This window comes from Lissotriton helveticus, chromosome 3_1, assembly GCF_964261635.1.
Source record: "Lissotriton helveticus chromosome 3_1, aLisHel1.1, whole genome shotgun sequence".
In the NCBI taxonomy this organism is placed as follows: Eukaryota; Metazoa; Chordata; class Amphibia; order Caudata; family Salamandridae; genus Lissotriton; species Lissotriton helveticus.
In genome coordinates this window covers 127,666,711-127,687,078 of record NC_136061.1, presented here as the reverse complement: position 1 = coordinate 127,687,078, position 20,368 = coordinate 127,666,711, and the positions used below count along the sequence as shown (strand labels likewise).

General features: G+C 43.7%; 1 protein-coding gene across 1 annotated transcript in view; it reads right to left on the bottom strand.

Moving 5' to 3' along the window:
- COL26A1 (collagen type XXVI alpha 1 chain) overlaps positions 1 to 20,368 on the bottom strand; it is a 715,305-nt gene that overhangs the window by 46,579 nt on the left and 648,358 nt on the right. Inside the window, exon 8 of the mRNA XM_078679370.1 lies at positions 19,084 to 19,227. Coding sequence (XP_078535496.1) covers positions 19,084 to 19,227 — 144 coding nt within the window. The remainder of the gene's footprint in view (positions 1 to 19,083; positions 19,228 to 20,368) is intronic.

Here is a 20,368-nt window from a genome sequence, read left to right as displayed (position 1 = left end):
AGTTGTTTCTATTGCTGAATATGTTAATGTAGATGCACATTCAATCAATCAATCAATCAAATAATTTGTAAAGCGCACTACTTACCCTCAAGGGCTTCAAGGCACTGAGGGTGGGGAGTGGGGGGGGGGTGCTGTTGCTACTGGTCGAACAACCAGGTCTTGAGTCGGCTCCTGAAGGTTAGAAGGTCTTCGGTTTGTCGTAGGTTGAAGGGGAGGGTGTTCCAGGTCTTAGTGGCGCGGTGGGAGAAGGATCTGCCTCCATATTCCATATTAGAACATTGGAATGTTGGTAGCTCTATTGAAAACAATGGAGTGCTCCGGGCTTATAATGGCTGGTATAAGCCCGGAGCCCCGACATTCCAATGTTTCTTTGTTCACAGCTCAGGCTGTGAACAAAGGCTTCAGGGAGCCTGAGGGGATTTCAATCCCCTTGCGCTCCCTGAAGGCTTTGTTTTATTTGTTGGACCATTCTGCCCTCTAGTGGTAGAATGTTCTAATAGCCTTATAGCCCTTCGTAGCAGGGCTGTACCGGCTATTAAAGCCTGCTACCTTGTTAAAGTCCCTCGCCTTGGGCTCGGGCCTTAAACACTGCAGCAGGCCTTTAATAGCCAGTATAGCCTGCTACGGCAAGCTATAAGGCTATAGTAAAGGCTCTTAACTTCCTAAGTTTCAGCCTATTGCAGTGCGTTCCTGGTATCTCTCTTTTGCCAGAGGACCATATTGCATATCCAAGGTTGTGGCAGTGTAATTTGTGGTATAGATATGTATGAGGTTTCTCAGGAGTTATCAGGGAGCCACAACAGAGAGTTTAGTGTCAGGGAGGTGGCGTCTTGGTGCTGGCCTGTAGCAGTGTTCTAGATCACTTAATGGTTGGAAGTTGTCTGCCTGGACAATTTAAGGTAGAGTGAGCTAACGTTGTAGGGAGTTGAAGCTGGGTGAGTGTGTCCTACAAGGTAGTGGTGGATATCAGGGAGTAAAGAATGACTCTTGGTACTGGGGGTCACTGACCGAGGTTGAATGTAAGGGCTGGAGTTGGTTGGGGATGGCAGTGTGTTTAATGTCAAGCACTTTGCTTTCAATGCCTTCCAATAAACTCCCTGCCAAGCAAGGGCCAATGCCAATCAGGCAGGCTTCATTGCCATTGCATTGGCTTTGCTTGGTCGTGACTTTCTAGTATCGGACTTCATCAGTACTGGAGTGGGTTAGTGAATCAGAGGGTAACTGAGAGGGCCTGTTCTAGTGAGTTCTAGTGTAAGAGGTGTATTTAGTGACAGCAACAGGCCTTAATTGTGCTAATTTAATTGTGACAAGGATGTAAGGGATGGAAACTGAAGGGCACCCATACCTGAATGCAGTGCTAATGGAACAGTTTTCAGAGTGGGGGTGCTGCCATCAATATTAATCAATCATTATGTGAAAAGAACAAGTCTAGCAATGTATTCAGTAGGAGAGTGGTAAGAGCGTAGTATGTAGCATGTTGTAGCACATTATACCAAATATATTCCTATAGTGTGGTAGTGCATTGTCATTTACAGACAGCCCATTTTTCATTGAAATTACCACTAAAATTGCATAAATTATATACTGCTAAAGCTATATGAAGAAACAATATAGCACACAAATGATGAAGTGTGAAAATCATGTTTTAGCAAATATTTATAATTTCCGCCTCACAGAGTAAAGTATCACGGTGTTGATCCAATTAGCATCTTTGTTTCCATTACACTTTGGATGTACAAAAAAGTGTCTCATTTGTGCTGTCCAAACTGGTACATATAGAAATATTTATACAGTCAATTTACAGGCATTCACCTTTTTTGTGTCTGAAAAAACAACAACCTTCAGCCCTTTCCTTTCACACTCCATGTACTCCACCTTGATTGTCAGATACTTCACTTTACAAAATCTTCTCACTTTACAGTCAAAGAAAGTAAACTAAACAGCAGTCTCTATGTTAAAAGAATAAGCATCAATTGGTCAGAAGATATAGCCTGAGATTTGATCTGTCTTTGAAAGCACAGCCCAGGTGACGCGATAAAAAACAAAATTTTAAGGCATCTTTATTGGTCATTCATAATTTGAACTCAAGTATGGTTATTTTCGGAGTGCTGCATAACCCCACATCCTTACTTCTAGCACCTATGCTTGAGTGAGAGGAACTGCCAATCAAAGGAGACTTTCTCAGGCGTCGATCCTGGACCTCAGTCCCTCAGGAATGGTGTCATAAGACTCTGATCCTGGAAGACATGATGATGACTTACATTTTGATATGAGTTTCACAATGATGAGATCTACGGGCATGTTTCCACACTGATGGGTTTGCATGACATGGCACCTTCTTTTTTGGGTGACCTAGAGTCCATTTCTTGTTTGAAGTTTACCTGGTGCATGTTTTCTGTTGTTTACCTTTTGGGTTTTCAGTGCAGGGACCATGTTGGTGGGTTGACATGGAGAGCATTTTTTATGGCACTTTACACAGTGCATGTTTACCTTTTTATTGACTTCCTTCCTTACACTCTTCTATCACTCTTTCTCCCTCATTCATTCTTTCTTCTCTATCTCTCAATTTTCTTTTTTATGACTCTCTCCTCTGGGCCCACCATCACCTTCCCTTCTTCTCTCCCATCCCTCTTTCTCTGTTTATCACTGCTGCCTATCAAACTGTGAACATTTTGTGTTTTTTAGATCCACCACTGGATATTCTTGGAAAGCTCCTTAGCTCAGAAGGTGTTGATGCATTTAGGGGTCAGAGCATCCCATTCCCCTCCTGCACTTCCCTTCAGGATGCAAGTGGAAAGTCTGAGCACATCACAAGCTTCAACATGAGCTAAGGATAACATGACTGTGGTCGAAGAAAGGAAGGCCTTCTCTTCCAAGGGGAGAGGGGTGGGTGTGCAGAGTCGGATTCCGGGGGGACTCTCTTGCAGCTCTACCAATGCAACAGGGTGTGCACTCTCATATATCCCCTGACTTGAAATCCCTGAAATGGCTGCCCCTTGAAGCCAGAATACAGCTGAAAATTGCTGTTATGACACACTCGGCCGTACACCACAAGGCATCCAACTACCTCACTCAAAATATCAGGAGGTTCGAGATCCAATAGAAGTACAAAAAATCTACTCCTGAAACCTCGCAGATTCCGGAAGGAAAAAACTTACAAACGCTCCTTCTCAGGAATGGCACCCAGGATCTGGAATGCACTCCCTCCTGAAACCAGGCTTATCTCCTCCACTGCCTTCTTCAAGAAAGAGGTGAAAGCCATCCTTATGGCCAAGTTCACCTGAACTTTATTGTTGTTGGATCAGAGACTTTGCACCGCTTTTGTATCACTGGCTACCTGTCTGTCTAATGTCTAATGTCTAATGATATCATATTCTTACTTGATTGCTATCCTATTATGCTACTCACTCACTACCTATTACTATATTGTACACGTTAGTTTGCTGAAACTTGATGTCCCTACCCCTTGTTTCGCTGTAACTCTAAGAAAGTGGTATAAGCCATCCTTATAGCCTAAGCTCTCCTGATCTCTATTGTAGTTGGATCAAGGACTCTGCACCGTCTTATATTATCGTTTACCTGATTGTTTATTGGTATTTTATCAGCACATGACTGCTATCCGATCATGCGATTGACTATTATACTGTACCCAAAATTATGTTTAGTCACCCTCCTGTTGCCCTCACCCCCTGTTTCTGTGAAGCGCTCTGATACCTGCAAAGATCTTGTTCGCGCTATATAAAACTCTGAATAAATAAATGAATAAATAAATAAGAATGCCTGTCTTTTTTTTGCAATTGATTCTATTATAATACCATAACTCTGCTCCTCCAACCGGTCCTCCCTGCAGAAGTAGTTCCTGTTCTAAGAACAAATCTCTCCTCCGTCCCAGCCAGTGCTTAATTTGCGAAAATATAAGTGCTGGGCCCTTGTCAGGAGGCCACTGCAGCTTGCACAACCCATTGCCCCTGCCAGCACTGCCAGAGACAGCACTAACACAATTACTAACCTCTAAATGTAAAAATTCAGACTATTCCAGGTCCCCAAAGCTATAAGAATGGCTTGGTGGGCAGGTATTAGTCATTTTCTAGGCATATTGAATTGACAAACAACTGTTATTGTACTCTTCTTTAAATTAGATAAACAGCACCACTATGTAGCAGACTGTCATGAGCGCCAGTGTTGACAATTAAGTGCCGGTGTCGAGCACCAAAAACCACTGGCTCAAATTAAGCACTGGTCCCAGCTTGTCCCTCCCTAAGACCCAATCTACCCTTCCTTGTGGAAGTAATTCTTGTTCCAAGAGCATCTCTCCACAGCTCAGCCAGTTACTCCTCACGGAAGTAATTTATTTTATCTGACTATGGGCTAGATGTAGGTGGCCAAATACCGGTCAGTAAGGCCGAAATTCGGTAAATTTCAGCGTTACCGACCGGTATTTAGCCCTTTGTGATGTAGGAGGCTGGATTTAAGGATTCGGTAATTTACAGATTCGTTATTTTAAGCATTCCGTAAAATACCGATTCCTTAATTTAAGGAATCGGTAAATTACCGAATCCTTAAATCATATGTAAGGTGCACTCAAGTGAGTGCAATTTTGGTTTAAGGATTCATTATTTACCACCAACTGCAAGTTGGTGGTAAATACCGAATACCTTTAAAAAAGCAATTTTGTGCATTTTTAAAAGTGTCTTGTGGCAGACATACATGCCTTTAGGGCTAAGCATGGGCGGATTTTGCGGATCCACGATCCGCGGATTTTGCGGATTTGCTGATCGTGGATCCGCAAAATCCGCGGATTTTGCGGATTTGAACTGTCCATCATAGTGGGTCAATGGCGGGAAGACGGAGCACACCGCGAGTGTGTGAGCGGGACCAAACGTGCGGGGCTTCCATGCAAGTGCACATGCCTCTTGTGTGTATAAAAGGTCTGAGACCGATCAGAGCAGTAGATGAAGAGACAGAAGCTCCTGGTCACAGGAACAGCAAAGGGATTGCGCTCGTGAAAGTCAAGGATACAAAGGCCTCTATCCAGCATCACAGCTGATTTTCGAGGGTAGATTTGGGAAGAAGGCACACCTGCCCAGCCTCGACGACGCTCACGATTGTTTTTGGGGTGATGAATGAGTCACTGAATTTGAGCTTCAGCTAGTTCCAGCGACCATGTGTGTGTTAGTATGCAATAGCTCCGAAGGGTGCAGGGGTCCCTTCAGCTCCTGGCCACAGGAACAGCACGAGGATTGCGCTTGTGAAAGTCAAGGATGCAAAGGCCTCTATCCAGCATCACAGCTGATTTTCGACGGTAGATTTGGGAAGAAGGCACACCTGCCCAGCCTCGACGACGCTCACGATTGTTTTTGGGGTGATGAATGAGTCACTGAATTTGAGCTTCAGCTAGTTCCAGCGACCATGTGTGTGTTACTATGCAATAGCCCCGAAGGGTGCAGGGGTCCCTTCAGCTCCTGACCACAGGAACAGCACGAGGATTGCGCTCGTGAAAGTCAAGGATGCAAAGGCCTCTATCCAGCATCACAGCTGATTTTCGACGGTAGATTTGGGAAGAAGGCACACCTGCCCAGCCTCGACGACGCTCACGATTGTTTTTGGGGTGATGAATGAGTCACTGAATTTGAGCTTCAGCTAGTTCCAGCGACCATGTGTGTGTTACTATGCAATAGCCCCGAAGGGTGCAGGGGTCCCTTCAGCTCCTGGCCACAGGAACAGCACAAGGATTGCGCTCGTGAAAGTCAAGGATGCAAAGGCCTCTATCCAGCTTCCATGTGAGTCCATGCCTCTTGTGTGTATAAAAGGTCAGAGACCGATCAGGAAGCACTAATAGATAAAATAAAGCAGCTGCTTTATTTGATCTATTAGTGCTTCCTGTTGAAGCTAACTTAGCTGACTTTGTAACAATTTTAGGATGGCGCTGGCAGCTTGCCGGCGCCATCCAAAAATAGTTACAACTTCAAGCTTGAAGGCTTGAACTTTTGCCCCCCGAATCCGCCGCTCGCGGATTCGCGGATTTTTGGTAAATTCGCGGGAGTTCGCGGATTGCGGATTTACCGAAAATCCGCGAAATCCGCGAGCGGAACGGATTTGACGCTCATGCTTATTTAGGGCATGTCTGTGTGCCACATGTGCACACAAATACGATTCAGGGGTGCAACAGGGTGTCAATGTGACACACTGCCACCCTTGCATATGCTCCCCCTGTAACCGATTCGGTATTTACCGAATCGGTAATAGTGAATGGCTTCCCATTCATTCCTATGGGCCTCCAGGACCTTAGGAATTAATGGGAAGGTATTCCTTATTACCAATTCGATAACGAATATTACCGAATCGGTAAAATATACCGATTTTTTACCTGCATTCTATTTACCGATTCTTAAATACCGAATCGGTAAAATTTGGTATTTAGTAATTGGTAATAGAAATTACCTACATCTAGCCTTATGTCTTGATAACCACAGCCTGCTCTCCCTGTTAAATGAATTCCCATTCCAAGAATATATTTCGAAAGTTCAAGCCTGTACAAATCCTTTTCTGAGAATATCTCTTCACTGCTTCACTATATATATATATATATATATATATATATATATATATATATATATATATATATTTTTTTTTGTGCTGATTTTCACAATAGTGATAGGGATTTACTTAGATTTTACTGCATCGACCAAATCATAAAATCAGAACGCGGTGGAGACAGAGAAAAGAGACTGCGAATCACAGAGTCGAAATACATCCTGGACCTAAAAACGATGGTGCCGTGGGGTTTGAAAAATTATGCAGGAATGTGGGTACATTTGTAGAAGAGGACGAGGCAACACCTCTAGGGTTCACTTTGTAAATAGAATTATACATATAAGTATATATAAGAGAGAACAAGGACACCTTATCACAGAAGTAAATGAAGGTCGAGCAAATGAGTGTACATATATGTATATATTGGCTAACACAAGCAGGAAACCGGGTGAGAACAGAAGCAGTATGTAGATTTTTGTATCATATAGGAACCTGAGACCAAAGCCCATACAGGGCCTCAAAACAACACAACATCATTAATGTTGAAAGTAAAAGTGAAAAAGAGAATAGGGAAACCCCCTTTCTGTAAAAATAGGGGATACACCCGGGTATAATAAATGATGTAAATAGAAAAATATCTCCGGTCCCAGCAATGTATATACAAATTGTAAATATAACAAGGAATTTCAGTATGCACAAGAAACATAGAAAGTTTGTCAAAGTCAACCGTTTTTAATTTTTGCACTAAAGCACTTTATTTAAATGCCATGTTTAAACGTGATGTAAATTGTTGTAAATAGTACACTACAAGATGGCCGCCGCGTTTATGACTAAATACCATCATCTATGTCTATGAAAATGAACCCTAGCGGTATGTTTAAAATGGCGATGGAGTTTTTGCACAAACTGACACTGACGAAGCTAACTGGCGAAACGCGTCTGTCAGGGGTGAAGGGGGTTTGGATTCGAATAAACTTTGATCCATCACGACATCAGAGTGCTTGCCGTTTTTCCGACCTGGACAGGTTGGATCGTGTAGCTATATATATATATATATATATATATGTATATATATATATATATATACCAGCTCCCCTGACAAAGTCAGAAAATCCAGCACTCCCAGTGAGTTTAAACCATTTGGTTTATTTTGCACAATAAAGAAAAACGCGTGTCGGCTCTTGCCTTCGTCAGTTTCAAACTGGCGTCCGTGAGGTAAACATAAATAGTGGCGAAATTAAGAAAACATAAAGGTAGGACTACATGTCCAAAATCATAGGCGCCATCTTAGAGCAGTAAAACACAAATCGAATCGTATTGTGGAACGTTGTCTTGATAATTAAATTGTTGTATCAATTAAATCATTATCGAGTTCATTTAGCCCTGAATGGGCATTCGTGATATTTCAAATTATTGAATTCATTGGACAATAATCATGACAAATGCGTCCACACTTGTAAATAATTTCATCGATTGGGGGAAGAACAGGTTTTCTTTGGTCCCTTGTATTACGAACTCTAGACACCTCTAATAGGTAATTCTTATAGAGTTTAACAGTTAGTCTATGATCATTAATTAAATCATTTCTGTTCGTGTATTTACAAATTTTAGGACAACACTCTTCCAACTTCGACCCTATACATATATTTACATTAAGACACAGACATAGTGAACACAGGTTTTCACCCAGCTAGATAATTCAGTCTATTAATACCCTTGCTCTCAGTTACTACAGATGTGACAGCAGTTCTTCCCCCGAATTCATCCCCCCTGGGGACTTCGTTTGGAGCTCTATAATGTATCTAGACTCCAAACGTCTCAATTGACATTTGTAGTTTCCTCCTCTCAGATCCTGTATGATGCAGTCTAAACTGAAGAAACTTAAAAGGTTTCTGTCACTTCCATGATGTGTTGCGAAGTGACGGGCCATCGGATAACTGTCATCTTTATTTACGATGGCACGTTGGTGTTCTAATATCCTCAGCTTGACTGCCTTAGTGGTACTCCCTACATAACGGTGTCCACAGGGACATTGTAAGCAGTAGACAACAAAGGGTGTTGAACATGTAATGAATTTAGAGATTCTGATCTTCTCTGTTTTGTGGGGAACATTGTATGACAACACTCTCTTGCTTGAACTGCAGGCTTTGCATTTCCCACACGGGAAGGATCCATGCATAGACTGCAGCTCTTTCTTAGATTTCATTTTAGGCAAGTGGCTTCGTACTAACCTGTCTTTCAAGGACTTGGTTTTCCTAAAGGTTATCATCGGATGATCTGATAATTCTTTGCCAATGACTGTGTCTGATTTAAGGATGTTCCAGTTCCTAAGCATAATAGCTCTGATCTTATTCGCTGCCACCGAATAGTTGGTAATTAATCGAATTATGCCATTTCTACTTTTACCGTTCTTACTCTGTTTCTCTTTCAGAAGAGATTCCCTTTCAATTTGTGCTACTCTCCCTTTTGCGAGGATTTTCCTCGAATAGCCACGTGATTCAAAGCGACTAATGCTGCCCTCAGCTGCAATTGTATAGTCTCTCTCAAGGGAGCTGTTACGTTTGATCCTTAATAGCTCACCATAGGGAATACTACTGATAAGGGATCTTGGATGGTTGCTGCGTCCATGGAGGACAGAATTCCCTGCTGTCTCTTCCCTGTAGAGAGCTGTTTGGATCATGCCTGACTCTACGAAAACTTTCAGATCAAGAAAGCTGACCTCTTCTTTACTCATTTCATAGGTAAATCTAAGATTTAAGTCATTTGTGTTAAGGGACCTAATATATTCCTCAGCCGAGGATTTCGGTCCCTTCCAAATGAGGAAGAGGTCATCTATATACCTCCTCCAGCAAATCAAATGATCCACCCACACTGCCTTCTCATCGGCCCAGGCTACCAGCTTCTCCCACCAGCCCACGAATAGGTTCGCGTAGCTGGGGGCGAAGCAGGTACCCATCCCCGTCCCTCTTGTCTGTCTGTACCTTTGTTCCTGGAAGACAAAGATGTTGTTGTTCAAACAAAATGATATAAACTCTAAAATCATCTTGCTATGTTCCAAATATCTTGCAGAGCGTAAGTTCAAAAATGTTTTCACCGTTCTTATTCCGTCCACGTGTCCAATGCTAGTATACAAGCTGGAGATGTCCATGGTTATCATAATCATGTCATCCTCCCATTCAATGTCTTGTATCTGCCGTAGGAAGTCTTTAGTGTCCCTAGTATAGGAACTTAATTGCATGACCCATGGTGCTAGGAAAAGATCGATAAATTTGGACATCTTCTCAGTTAATCCTCCAATGGAGGAAACAATGGGTCTCCCAGGTGGTCTAATGGGATCTTTGTGTATTTTAGGCAGGTGGTAGAAACAGGGGAGTTTGGGTTGTTGATTTTGTAGAAAGAGATGTTCTTCCTTGGCTAGAATCCCTCTGTTGTGCCAATAATCAATTAATAAATGATATTCACGGTGCTGGTGAGGTATTCTTTTTCTGTAGTCGCTCATGCTTATTTAGGGCATGTATGTGTGCCACATGTGCACCCAAATACGATTCAGGGGTGCAACAGGGTGTCAATGTGACACACTGCCACCCTTGCATATGCTCCCCCTGTTACCGATTCGGTATTTACCGAATCGGTAATAGTGAATGGCTTCCCATTCATTCCTATGGGCCTCCAGGCCCTTAGGAATTAATGGGAAGGTATTCCTTATTACCAATTCGATAACGAATATTACCGAATCGGTAAAATATACCGATTTTTTACCTGCATTCTATTTACCGATTCTTAAATACCGAATCGGTAAAATTTGGTATTTAGTAATTGGTAATAGAAATTACCTACATCTAGCCTTATGTCTTGATAACCACAGCCTGCTCTCCCTGTTAAATGAATTCCCATTCCAAGAATATATTTCGAAAGTTCAAGCCTGTACAAGTCCTTTTCTGAGAATATCTCTTCACTGCTTCACTATATATATATATATATATATATATATATATATATATATATATATATATATATATATATGTATATGTATATACATATACACACATATATATATATATATATATATATATATATATATATATATATATATATATATATATATATATATATATGTGTGTATATATATATATATATATATATTGGATGACTGTTTCCATCAAATAAACTTGGGATTTGTTGCCTATTCTAGTGATGAATAGGAGAGGGAATATATATGTATTTTATATATTCTCTTTTGCATTCATCACTAGAATAGGCAACAAACCCTTAGTTTATTTTATGGATGCAGTCATCCAAGTCGGTCAGACTGATGTAAACATTATCTGAATACAATTTCAGAATTGTTTATATTCCAGAAAAACTGATTGCCTATATTGGTTACGTTTGTAGATTTAAATCACATGGAATGTTAGAACATTGGAATGTGGAGCACTCCATTGCAGACAATGGAGTGCTCCGTGCCTCTACGTGGTGGTAACGGCCCGCAAAGCAACACAATGTTATTTAAACAAAGGTCTCTCGGAGCCCTAGGGGATTCCAATCCCCTTGGGCTCCGAGAGGCCTTTGTTTACTTGGTTAGAAAATTCTGCCCTCTAGTGGCAGAAAGTTCTAATTGCCTTATAGCCTTTCGTAGCGGGGATATGCCAGCTATTAAAGTTCCGCTCCCTTGGTAATGGCCCGAGCCGAAGACGCTGGAGTGGGCTTTTAATAGCCGGTATAGCCCGCTACGGTGGGCTATAAGGCTAAGGCTATTTGAATGTACATTCCTATGGTCATATGGGTCCACACTTTTTATTAGAAATCTGATTCAGTTCACTTCTGGTGCCTGTTCCTGAAGGTGCTACAGATTGGTTAAAGATCAACTAACCTCAATCCAGGAGATGTCTGCTTTGAAGTTTATACAACAACAGGTACCCTTTTCAGATGAGATACTCAAAAGTGAGGAAGAACTTATTGTGCAAGCAGTTGCACAAAGCATTTTTGCGGTTGCAAAGCCTATGATTTGCAAAATTACATTATTCAAAACAACAAAATTCAAGTTGTAATGTACATAAGACACATTGAGAGACAGAAATGTCTTTCTTCCTTTCAATGTGCACTTTGTGACCTATTTCAAATCACAAAGGAAGGGGCAGGTTATAGGCACTCTCCACTGCTTTGCGATTTGTTATGCAATGTATCAATGTTTTGTAAACATGATTGTTATTGCAAACCATTCATGTGGTGCCGACTCCGGAAATGGGGTGGTACTGGAGAGCTGCTACATATACAATGCTACTCATATTCCCCCTTCATTCTTGAACATCTCTCTCACACTGTTTTCCACATTTCTTCATTTTCTCGTTTTTCCAAACTCCTATTCCCTCCCATTTTTTCTCTCCCTCAACCCTTTTGTCTTATTAGTCTTCCTTACGTCTTTTCTTTCACCATTCTCTTTTCTTTTTCCCTGTCTCACCATCCTACTTCACCTTTCCCTGTCCATGTGCAGTGAGGGGTGTGTGCAACGTCTATTGCCAAACTCCATTTCCCTAGAAACGTTGATCCAATTTGTGTCTATTAATGCAACAAGAATTTATTTTTTATTTTGTAGCAATGTCTACGGGACTATCACATCCACTACCACTACCATTTCCCCAGAACCGTGGGCCCAATTTGGGTCTATTAATGCAAGAGCAATTTTATTTTGTAGCAATGTCTACGGGACTACCACATCCACTACCACTTCCCCAGAACCGTGGGCCCAATTTGGGTCTATTAATGCAAGAGCAATTTTATTTTGTAGCAATGTCTACGGGACTACCACATCCACTACCACTTCCCCAGAACCGTGGGCCCAATTTGGGTCTATTAATGCAAGAGCAATTTTATTTTGTAGCAATGTCTACGGGACTACCACATGTACTCCTTGGAGTCAGAGTAAGCTCAACTAGCCCCCTCACAGTGCCTTGCCTTTTTTTTCGGGATGAAAGCTTTAGTGCGTTGCATCCTGCAATGACTGCTCGCTAATAAGATTCCATTGAGCACTGAATTCTCAGAGGATCTGAGGATCCTGCATTATCCTGCATTGGACCAAATGAGAAAAAATGTTCCTTCTACAAGAACGATTTGTTTAATTTTCACATTTATTTTCCTCAGATGATTTGAGGATCTGGATTGGTTTAAAATCTGAGGATAAGTTCTCAAGACACACAGATGTCCATCTCTCTAAACCATTTGCAGTCGTCCCAACCAGGGGCGGCCTTAGGCATGTGCAAGCTGTGCACCTGCACAGGGCCGCCAAACCCCAGGGGCCGCCACGCCAATATATATCCTTAATATAATAATGCTCTGAGGATGGATACATTTTGTGCGTGGAGGCCCCAGGCAGGGATTTGGTGGCCGGCTCTGTTCCACTTCCAAACACTCTGAGCCCCCCCCCCCGCTCTTCACTGCCCTCCGCGCCTGCTTTCCTCCGGGGGCCCCCTACCTACTCTCCCTGCCCAGGGCCGCCATGAACCTAGAGCCGCCCCTGGTCCCAACACATTTTGTAGTGCAAATGCAAATATCTTAATAGCTCTTGTACAAATTTAGAACAAACAACCTATTCCTTCTAATTTCAAGCAAATGTGTTCTAACTCTGTTCAGCAGTTTTGAACATGGTGGTGATATTAGTAAATATTTTCCAATTGAATAGTTACAACATCCACAAATGGAACAAATGAGGCAGCAATCCAGAGGTACTGTCTCAATGTAAAGTTTAAGGCTTCCTTACACAAGCATATTTGTTCCTTAAGAAATAATGGCTTACAGCATTACTTGTACAATGCGCGCAAGGATCGATAAATTAGAACTATATGTACCCCATTCTCCATGGCAGAAGCACATACGCATCTGAGGCCATCCACCATTTTACAACAGGCACAGTGAAATTTTTAGTAAAACTGGAAAGAGACAGATATCTAATATCGTTTGGCAGTGGTTTTGCCATACAAGGTTAATATTTAGGTGAAGATTAACTATCTTAGATGTACTTAATTGGGTTTTGGCTTTAAATTCCTCAAGAACTTGTAAAAGGCAAAATAACCTATATTGAGCCTTTATAATGGACTTGAAACTGTTCTCAATCACGCTAGTGCAATGAACATCTCTAAGAGATTCAGTCTAGATCAGACCAGGGATTCTCCCCCCTTCACTCCAAATTAGGGGCTGATCTAGCCCTGGAGATGCTTCGTTGAGCCTATGACGTGCGCTCAGAAATTGGGATTATACTGCCAGTTTGCCTGTACAGGTCACAATCAATCTGCAGTTTGTCCTGGGATCATGCAGTTTACCAGAAAAATCAGCATGGCCATAGAGAAGAGAGGGCATTCAACTTGCTGATGCTACTGACAGGACAGGAGTTACTGGTGTGAAATCAATTTTTCATATAGATGTCTTGATGTGTCGCATAGTTTGCTCTTAATAACAGCAAGATGGCACTTGTAGCTACTTTGTTCATTCAAACCAAACACCTATGTAGTTGTAATTAGCTTTAAGCTCCACCATATATCACCCTCAAGCCACCTAGTCTTACCGTTAACCTCATGCCAAAGACAACCATTGAAGAACGCCATTTGGAGGAAAGTCTCTAATGGGCATATTACCAAGGGTGGCGATAGGCAATTATCACCTTTTTTGCGGCTGTTTTCGGCCGCTAAGCAGCGATAATTCTATCGCTCTATTAGCAAGCTGTCGCAAACTGATGTTAGCGACAGCTTTTAGGCGATAGCGAGCGGTTTGGGGCCCGCTTTGCATGTCAGCGATATTTATCGCTAATGACATGCAAAGTGGGCATACCCCACCTGTTAGCGACATAAAGCAGTCGCTAACGTTGCTATCGCCTATTAGCAAGGCAGGTGTAGCGATGGAAATATTCCCGCTATCGCCAAAACCTAACGCCTGCTCAGATCAGTTCTTAGCCATGTTATCCAATGGGAGGTGGATAACATGGCTAAGAGCATTTCGTCGCTCATGCGTAAATATCGCTGTATTCAAAGCGATATTCACGCATTTCGCCGCAATCGCTGGATATTTTAGCACAATGGAGAAAAACGTTGCTAATAGCATGTTTTCTCCGCTAACATATCCAGCGATAGGCAGCAATAAAAAAATCGTCGCTAAGCCAATTTAGTTGGTAATATGCCCCTAAATGTTTTAGATGTACTTCTCAGAGATGTATATGCCAAGACAAATAGGGTGCCAAGATGCACCCCTACTTCTAGTCCTGATTAGTATGAATATTCTAGCAAACTGACTGATTCTCACCAAGCTCTGTGTTATAATCTAGCAAGTGATTAATGCATCCTCTCTGTTGTTGCCCTTTGCCTTGCTGCTCAGTCTATGTGATGTCATCAGAATGTTGAAGAGGGTTTGAGTGGAAGAAGGAATCGGTTGCTTGGAAGGGCTGAGCGGCTAGGAGGCTGCTCCTGGTGGGGTATAGTATGAGGCATAACTTGGATCATATCTGAAGAATAAAGCTGTGATCCTAATATACACCATTGGACTACGTATCTTTCTTTCAACTGTAACACTGAGCCACTGCCCATGTCCCAGAGTCTCTTATCTTGGAAGCAGGGATGGGATCCCCAGCCCTCTTACTTTCTCCATAGATGCCCCCCCCAAACTGATTAAAGGCAGCTAAGAAGCAAACACATAGCGTGAACCAGACTCGAAGGTACCCGGGTGCTTTACATGTGCACCAGTTACATTACAGGCGGACACATTCATTTTGTTAGGCACGGGGAGATTGTGATTTGCCCAGAATCACAGGATGTTGAGCGTCCATGCCGAGACTCGAACCCGGTTCCCCAGCTTCGAAGTTGACCGCATTCTCTCCCCAGATTCTGTTCTGTGTATTTATGCTGACTACCTTTATTTGGTGTATTTGTGAAGATAGTTTAGCAGATAATTTGTGTGAAAGAGGTCCAGCTACACTGCCTGATTTTTTGTTGTTGTTTAAATTTGTTTTTATTATTATGATTTTTGAACGTTTCATAACAACCAATATGCATTCCATACATCACAGCTTAGAGAATATTACAGTACAGATCAATACATGTATGACACATTGATCTACGGTTCTAAATTTCTAGTTCAGTATGCAGTTAAATGACGGAATTACTCGGTATTTGAAACTTAACTATGATCAACAGAACAACAATATCGACTAGCTTGTACTCCAACTACCACAAATCATTTATGTTATACATGTACAGCATCTCTAACCAGCACACCAAACACCGCCGCATGCCCCTGCACCATCCCCAGCTGCTCGATCTTGCGAGTGTGGTGCTCTCTTTGAGCTCCAATGCCTGTTAGTGTTCAAATTTGTTGGCGACCCACCCATTAAGGTCTACGTTTGCGCAGTCTGTCGTGCTGCCTGTTCGCTATCGCTCATAGATATGTCTGCTGTTACCTCCGGGCTTCCCTGCCAGACTATTAGAAAATCTGTTACTATTGCATCCAATGCTGGTGCCAGTGGCTGCCTCCGCAGCTTGATCGCATCGTCCCGGCAGAGTGTTACACTTTCCGCATGTGCCCAGAACACCAAGGATTGATACCAGGCTTTCGCCGCTGGGGGAGTGGGGGGCTTCCAACGGCACGTAAGCAATTGTTTATCAACTATGAGACCCAGATCTATGTATCTGGATGTCACCTTTTATTTCTTGGACCCATTGCTTAATTTGAGCCTGTGGTTGCCGGTTCTCAGCACCGGCACTTAATTGACAACACCAGGATATATTACAGCTACCACATGGTGGTGCTATTTGTGTAATACAGAGATGACCACAACAACAGTTGCTTATTAAGCAAATAGACATTAAAACAACTAATACCTGCCTACCTAGCCACCTTTTGATCTTTGGGGGGCCTCGAACAGTTTGAATTGTCGCACTTGTAGCAGTGTGACGGCTAGTATTTGTGTAAGTACTGTCATTGATAGCGACAGCAGTGGCAATAGGTGATGCAAGCTAGGTTGGCCTCCTGAAGAGGGCACAGGTACATTTTTTTTACAAATTAAGCACTGCTTGGACCTATGATAGAGTCCGAGTATGCACACTTCCCATGTCCAGTCTAGTGTTCGTTCCGTGCACTGGGCCAAGAACCGAGTAACCACCCTCCAATATGTTTGAATAGTTGGGCATGACCACAGCATGTGTAAGAGATATGTCCCTGTCTCATTACCCCAGATACACTGCCTGATAACGCCACGGATGTTTCTACACATGTAGTGTGAAAGCAGACTTCACAAATATCTGCTGAGAAGATATAGGTTCCAAAATGTTTACAGTCAAACTTTCTAACTGTATTTAAATTCTAAATCCTATATTTCAATCCAAATCCCACCTGTGTGTAATATGTAATTCTCTCTTCTAACTCTATTCATGAAATATTTGGGCTAAGTGCTTCTTAGAGGAATGAGGTGAAAGTCAACATTTTTGTAGGAAGATATTTTTATGAAGTTGAGTTTATGGTCATCTATGCTGAATCCATGTTTTACAAGCCTGACGTACACACCATTTTAAATGTCTAGTGGTTACTCCTGTATGACAGGAGTGAACTTCAACCAGATGTTGCAATTCCTTGGCCATCTAAAGGCAAAATAGATCCAAGATTTAGCTTCAAAAATTGAAATCTGTGTCATCACTTCAGATTTGAATTTACGTTCTGGCATTAGCTTTGGCAATAGGTCAGAGGCTAACGCAGACTCAAACTGTGCCGTTCCGTGTTTGGCATCATACAAAGACTCCATACATCCTAATCTCCGACAGGTACTGCATGCAATGGACATGGTTTCAGGGCTAGCTCCTTCCCCCAGAGATGATACAGTGCCAAAGTCTGCAGAAGGATTTCAGGCCAGAACAAGGGCATTCCATGCACATCCATTCACTCTGTCGCTGCCTGGACCGTCTTCCCCATCTCACATCCATCCTTTCATCTCCAATGACAGTGGAGTAGGTACAAGCAACTCAAGGAGGAAGGTGGGACCGATAGCGATGTATTGGACATCAAGCCCGCAACACGTGCAGGTTATCGCAGATAAGTCCATATCCACTTAACACAAAAATACCAGTTTTTTGTAGCAGGACAGGAAGTTAAAAGGGAACATGCCCCACGTGGCCATGCAAACTAGTAACCAGTCTTCAAAGTAAAATATTCATACACTGCTGAGCTTTAATTCATGTCCCAAACCAATGTGAGAAATCAAATCCTGATTAAAGCAAGCTTCAAACATTGCAATGCAGCCCATCTAAGGAGTATCAGGCTCTTTCAGACCACGGCCTAGTGCAGCGCCCCCACTGCACCAGACCACCACCTAGTGCACTGCCCCATGGCACCTGACCACCGCTTCGTGGAGCGCCCCTATGGCATCAGACCACTGCCTAGTGCACTGCCCCATGGCACCAGACCACCTCTTCGCGGAAAACCCCCTAGGCACCAGACCACGGCCTAGTGCACTGCCCCATGGCACCTGACCACCGCTTCATGGAGCGCCCCTATGGCATCAGACCACTGCCTAGTGCACTGCCTCATGGCACCAGACCACCCCTTCGTGGAGCACCCCCTTGGCACCAGACCACTGTCTAGTGCACTGCCCCATGGCACCAGACCACCGCTTCGTGGAGCGCCCCCATGGCATCAGACCGACGCCCAGTGCAGCGTCCAATGGCACCTGACCACCGCCCAGTGCAGCGCCCCGATGGCATCAGACCAGCGCCCAGCACAGAACCTCCATGGCATCAGACCAGCATCTAGTGCAGCACCCCGATGGTACCAAAACACCACCTAGTGCAGCGCCCTATGACATCAGACCAGCACCTAGTGCAGGGCCCGATGGCATCAGACCAGCACCTAGTGCAGCACCCCGATGGCACCAAACCACCACCTAGTGCAGCACCCCCATGGCATCAGACCAGCGCCTAGTGTAGTGCCCCAATGGCACCAGACAACCGCCTACTGCAGCGCCCCCATGGCACCAAACCACCGCCTAGTGCAGCACCGCCATGGCACCAGACCACCGCCTAGTGCAGCGCCACCATGGCATCAGACCAGCACCTAGTGCAGCACCCCCATGGCACCAAACCACCGCCTAGTGCAGCACCGCCATGGCATCAGACCAGCGCCTAGTGTAGTGCCCCCATGGCACCAGACCACTTCCTAGTTCAGCGCCCCCATGGCACCCAACCACCACCTAGTGCAGCACCGTCATGGCACCAGACCACTGCCTAGTGCAGCACCGCCATGGCACCAGACCAAGGCCTAGTGCAGCGCCCCCATGGCACCAGACCACTGCCTAGTGCAGCACCCCCATGGCATCAGACCAGTGCCTAGTGCAGCGCCCCCATGGCACCTGAACACCGCCTAGTGCAGCGCCCCCATGGCACCAGACAGGCGGGCAATGGCAGAACATACACTGAGGCTGTAAAAGCCACTAGGCTTTAAAAGTGGTCGAATCCTTCTCCTAATTTTTACGCCTTGCAGATTACTAATATATTAATACATATGCTAACAAGCATGATCACATACTTTCTCTCTCAACCGTGGGCAGCAGAGAGTAGACAACTCCTTGCGGAAAAGGGTGAGGAGAACCTGGAGGGCCCGGTGGACCAGGGGGGCCTGGGAGCCCCGTTTCACCAGGATATCCCCTCGATCCATGAGATCCCGGGAACCCTAAAAGGAGAAGAGAAGAAAGAGTTAAAGGTCTTTCTACCAAAGATGCATTGAATTAGATGACTCAAAATGATTTATTTAACATGCATTCTTAGGAGGTCAGGAAGCGGAAAAGTTCAGAAAATAGTCTTCGTTGTATGTTGTATTGCACTTATCGTCAGATAGTAATGGGACTAGCAAACAAACAAAATAACTTTCCATGTGGTCCCTCTTTTCAATGTGAGTGTCTGCTGGATCCTTTTGATTCCCCGCTGTGACCAAGCTTCATTTCCACGTGTCCCATCTCCATGGACACAATCGGTCCATACCTGCAACCCCCGATGTAGGGGCGTGGATGAGACTGGAGTTATGCAATGCTCACATAAGACAGTCTCTGGGAATATTTAGTAGCATCCAAGGTCCAACTACATGTATTTTCTACTGTCCAGGATGCTGGGCACGTAGGCCCTGACTTAGATCTTGGCAGACGGGTTACTCCGTCACAACATGATAGATATCCTGTATGACGAAATATAAATCCCATTATATCCTATTGTGTTTAAATTTCGTAGGACGAGATATCCATGGACGGAGTAACCCGTCCGCCAAGATCTAAATCAGGACCTTCGTCTGAGACCGAAGGCTGGAAAGCCCCCCTCTCCTTGACTCTGTGCATAGCTTCGCTGAGCAGTCAAGAGATCGCTCCCGGGAGACGGTGAGAACGATGAGCCGGACACAATAACACACAATTATTATACACAAAATAGAAATGACTGTCCAAAAGAAGTGACTGCTTAGAGTAGGATGGTAGGCACCTTCCTGCTGCTAGGTTAAGCATTTACTTATCCTGAGATCACTAGTTTATGCCTAGCACGGCCACCTATGGGGACAACAGAAGCATACAAAGAGATATTTCACCACACTCTTATAGTTTCATCCTAACAGTCATCATCTTACCCACTCTGTAGGAAGGACCACTTACAGGATGATCAGGCGAACGCATTGGGATTTACAGCTGGTTGACCATTTCACCAACCTAGAAATCGTGGGGACAACTTACACCTCATCCTCAAAAATATCTTAAACATATAGAATTGTAGCTAATACTAGAGTTGTTTCTCATAGAGGGGTTCCAAGTGGAAATAAAGGGACAACAAATTCA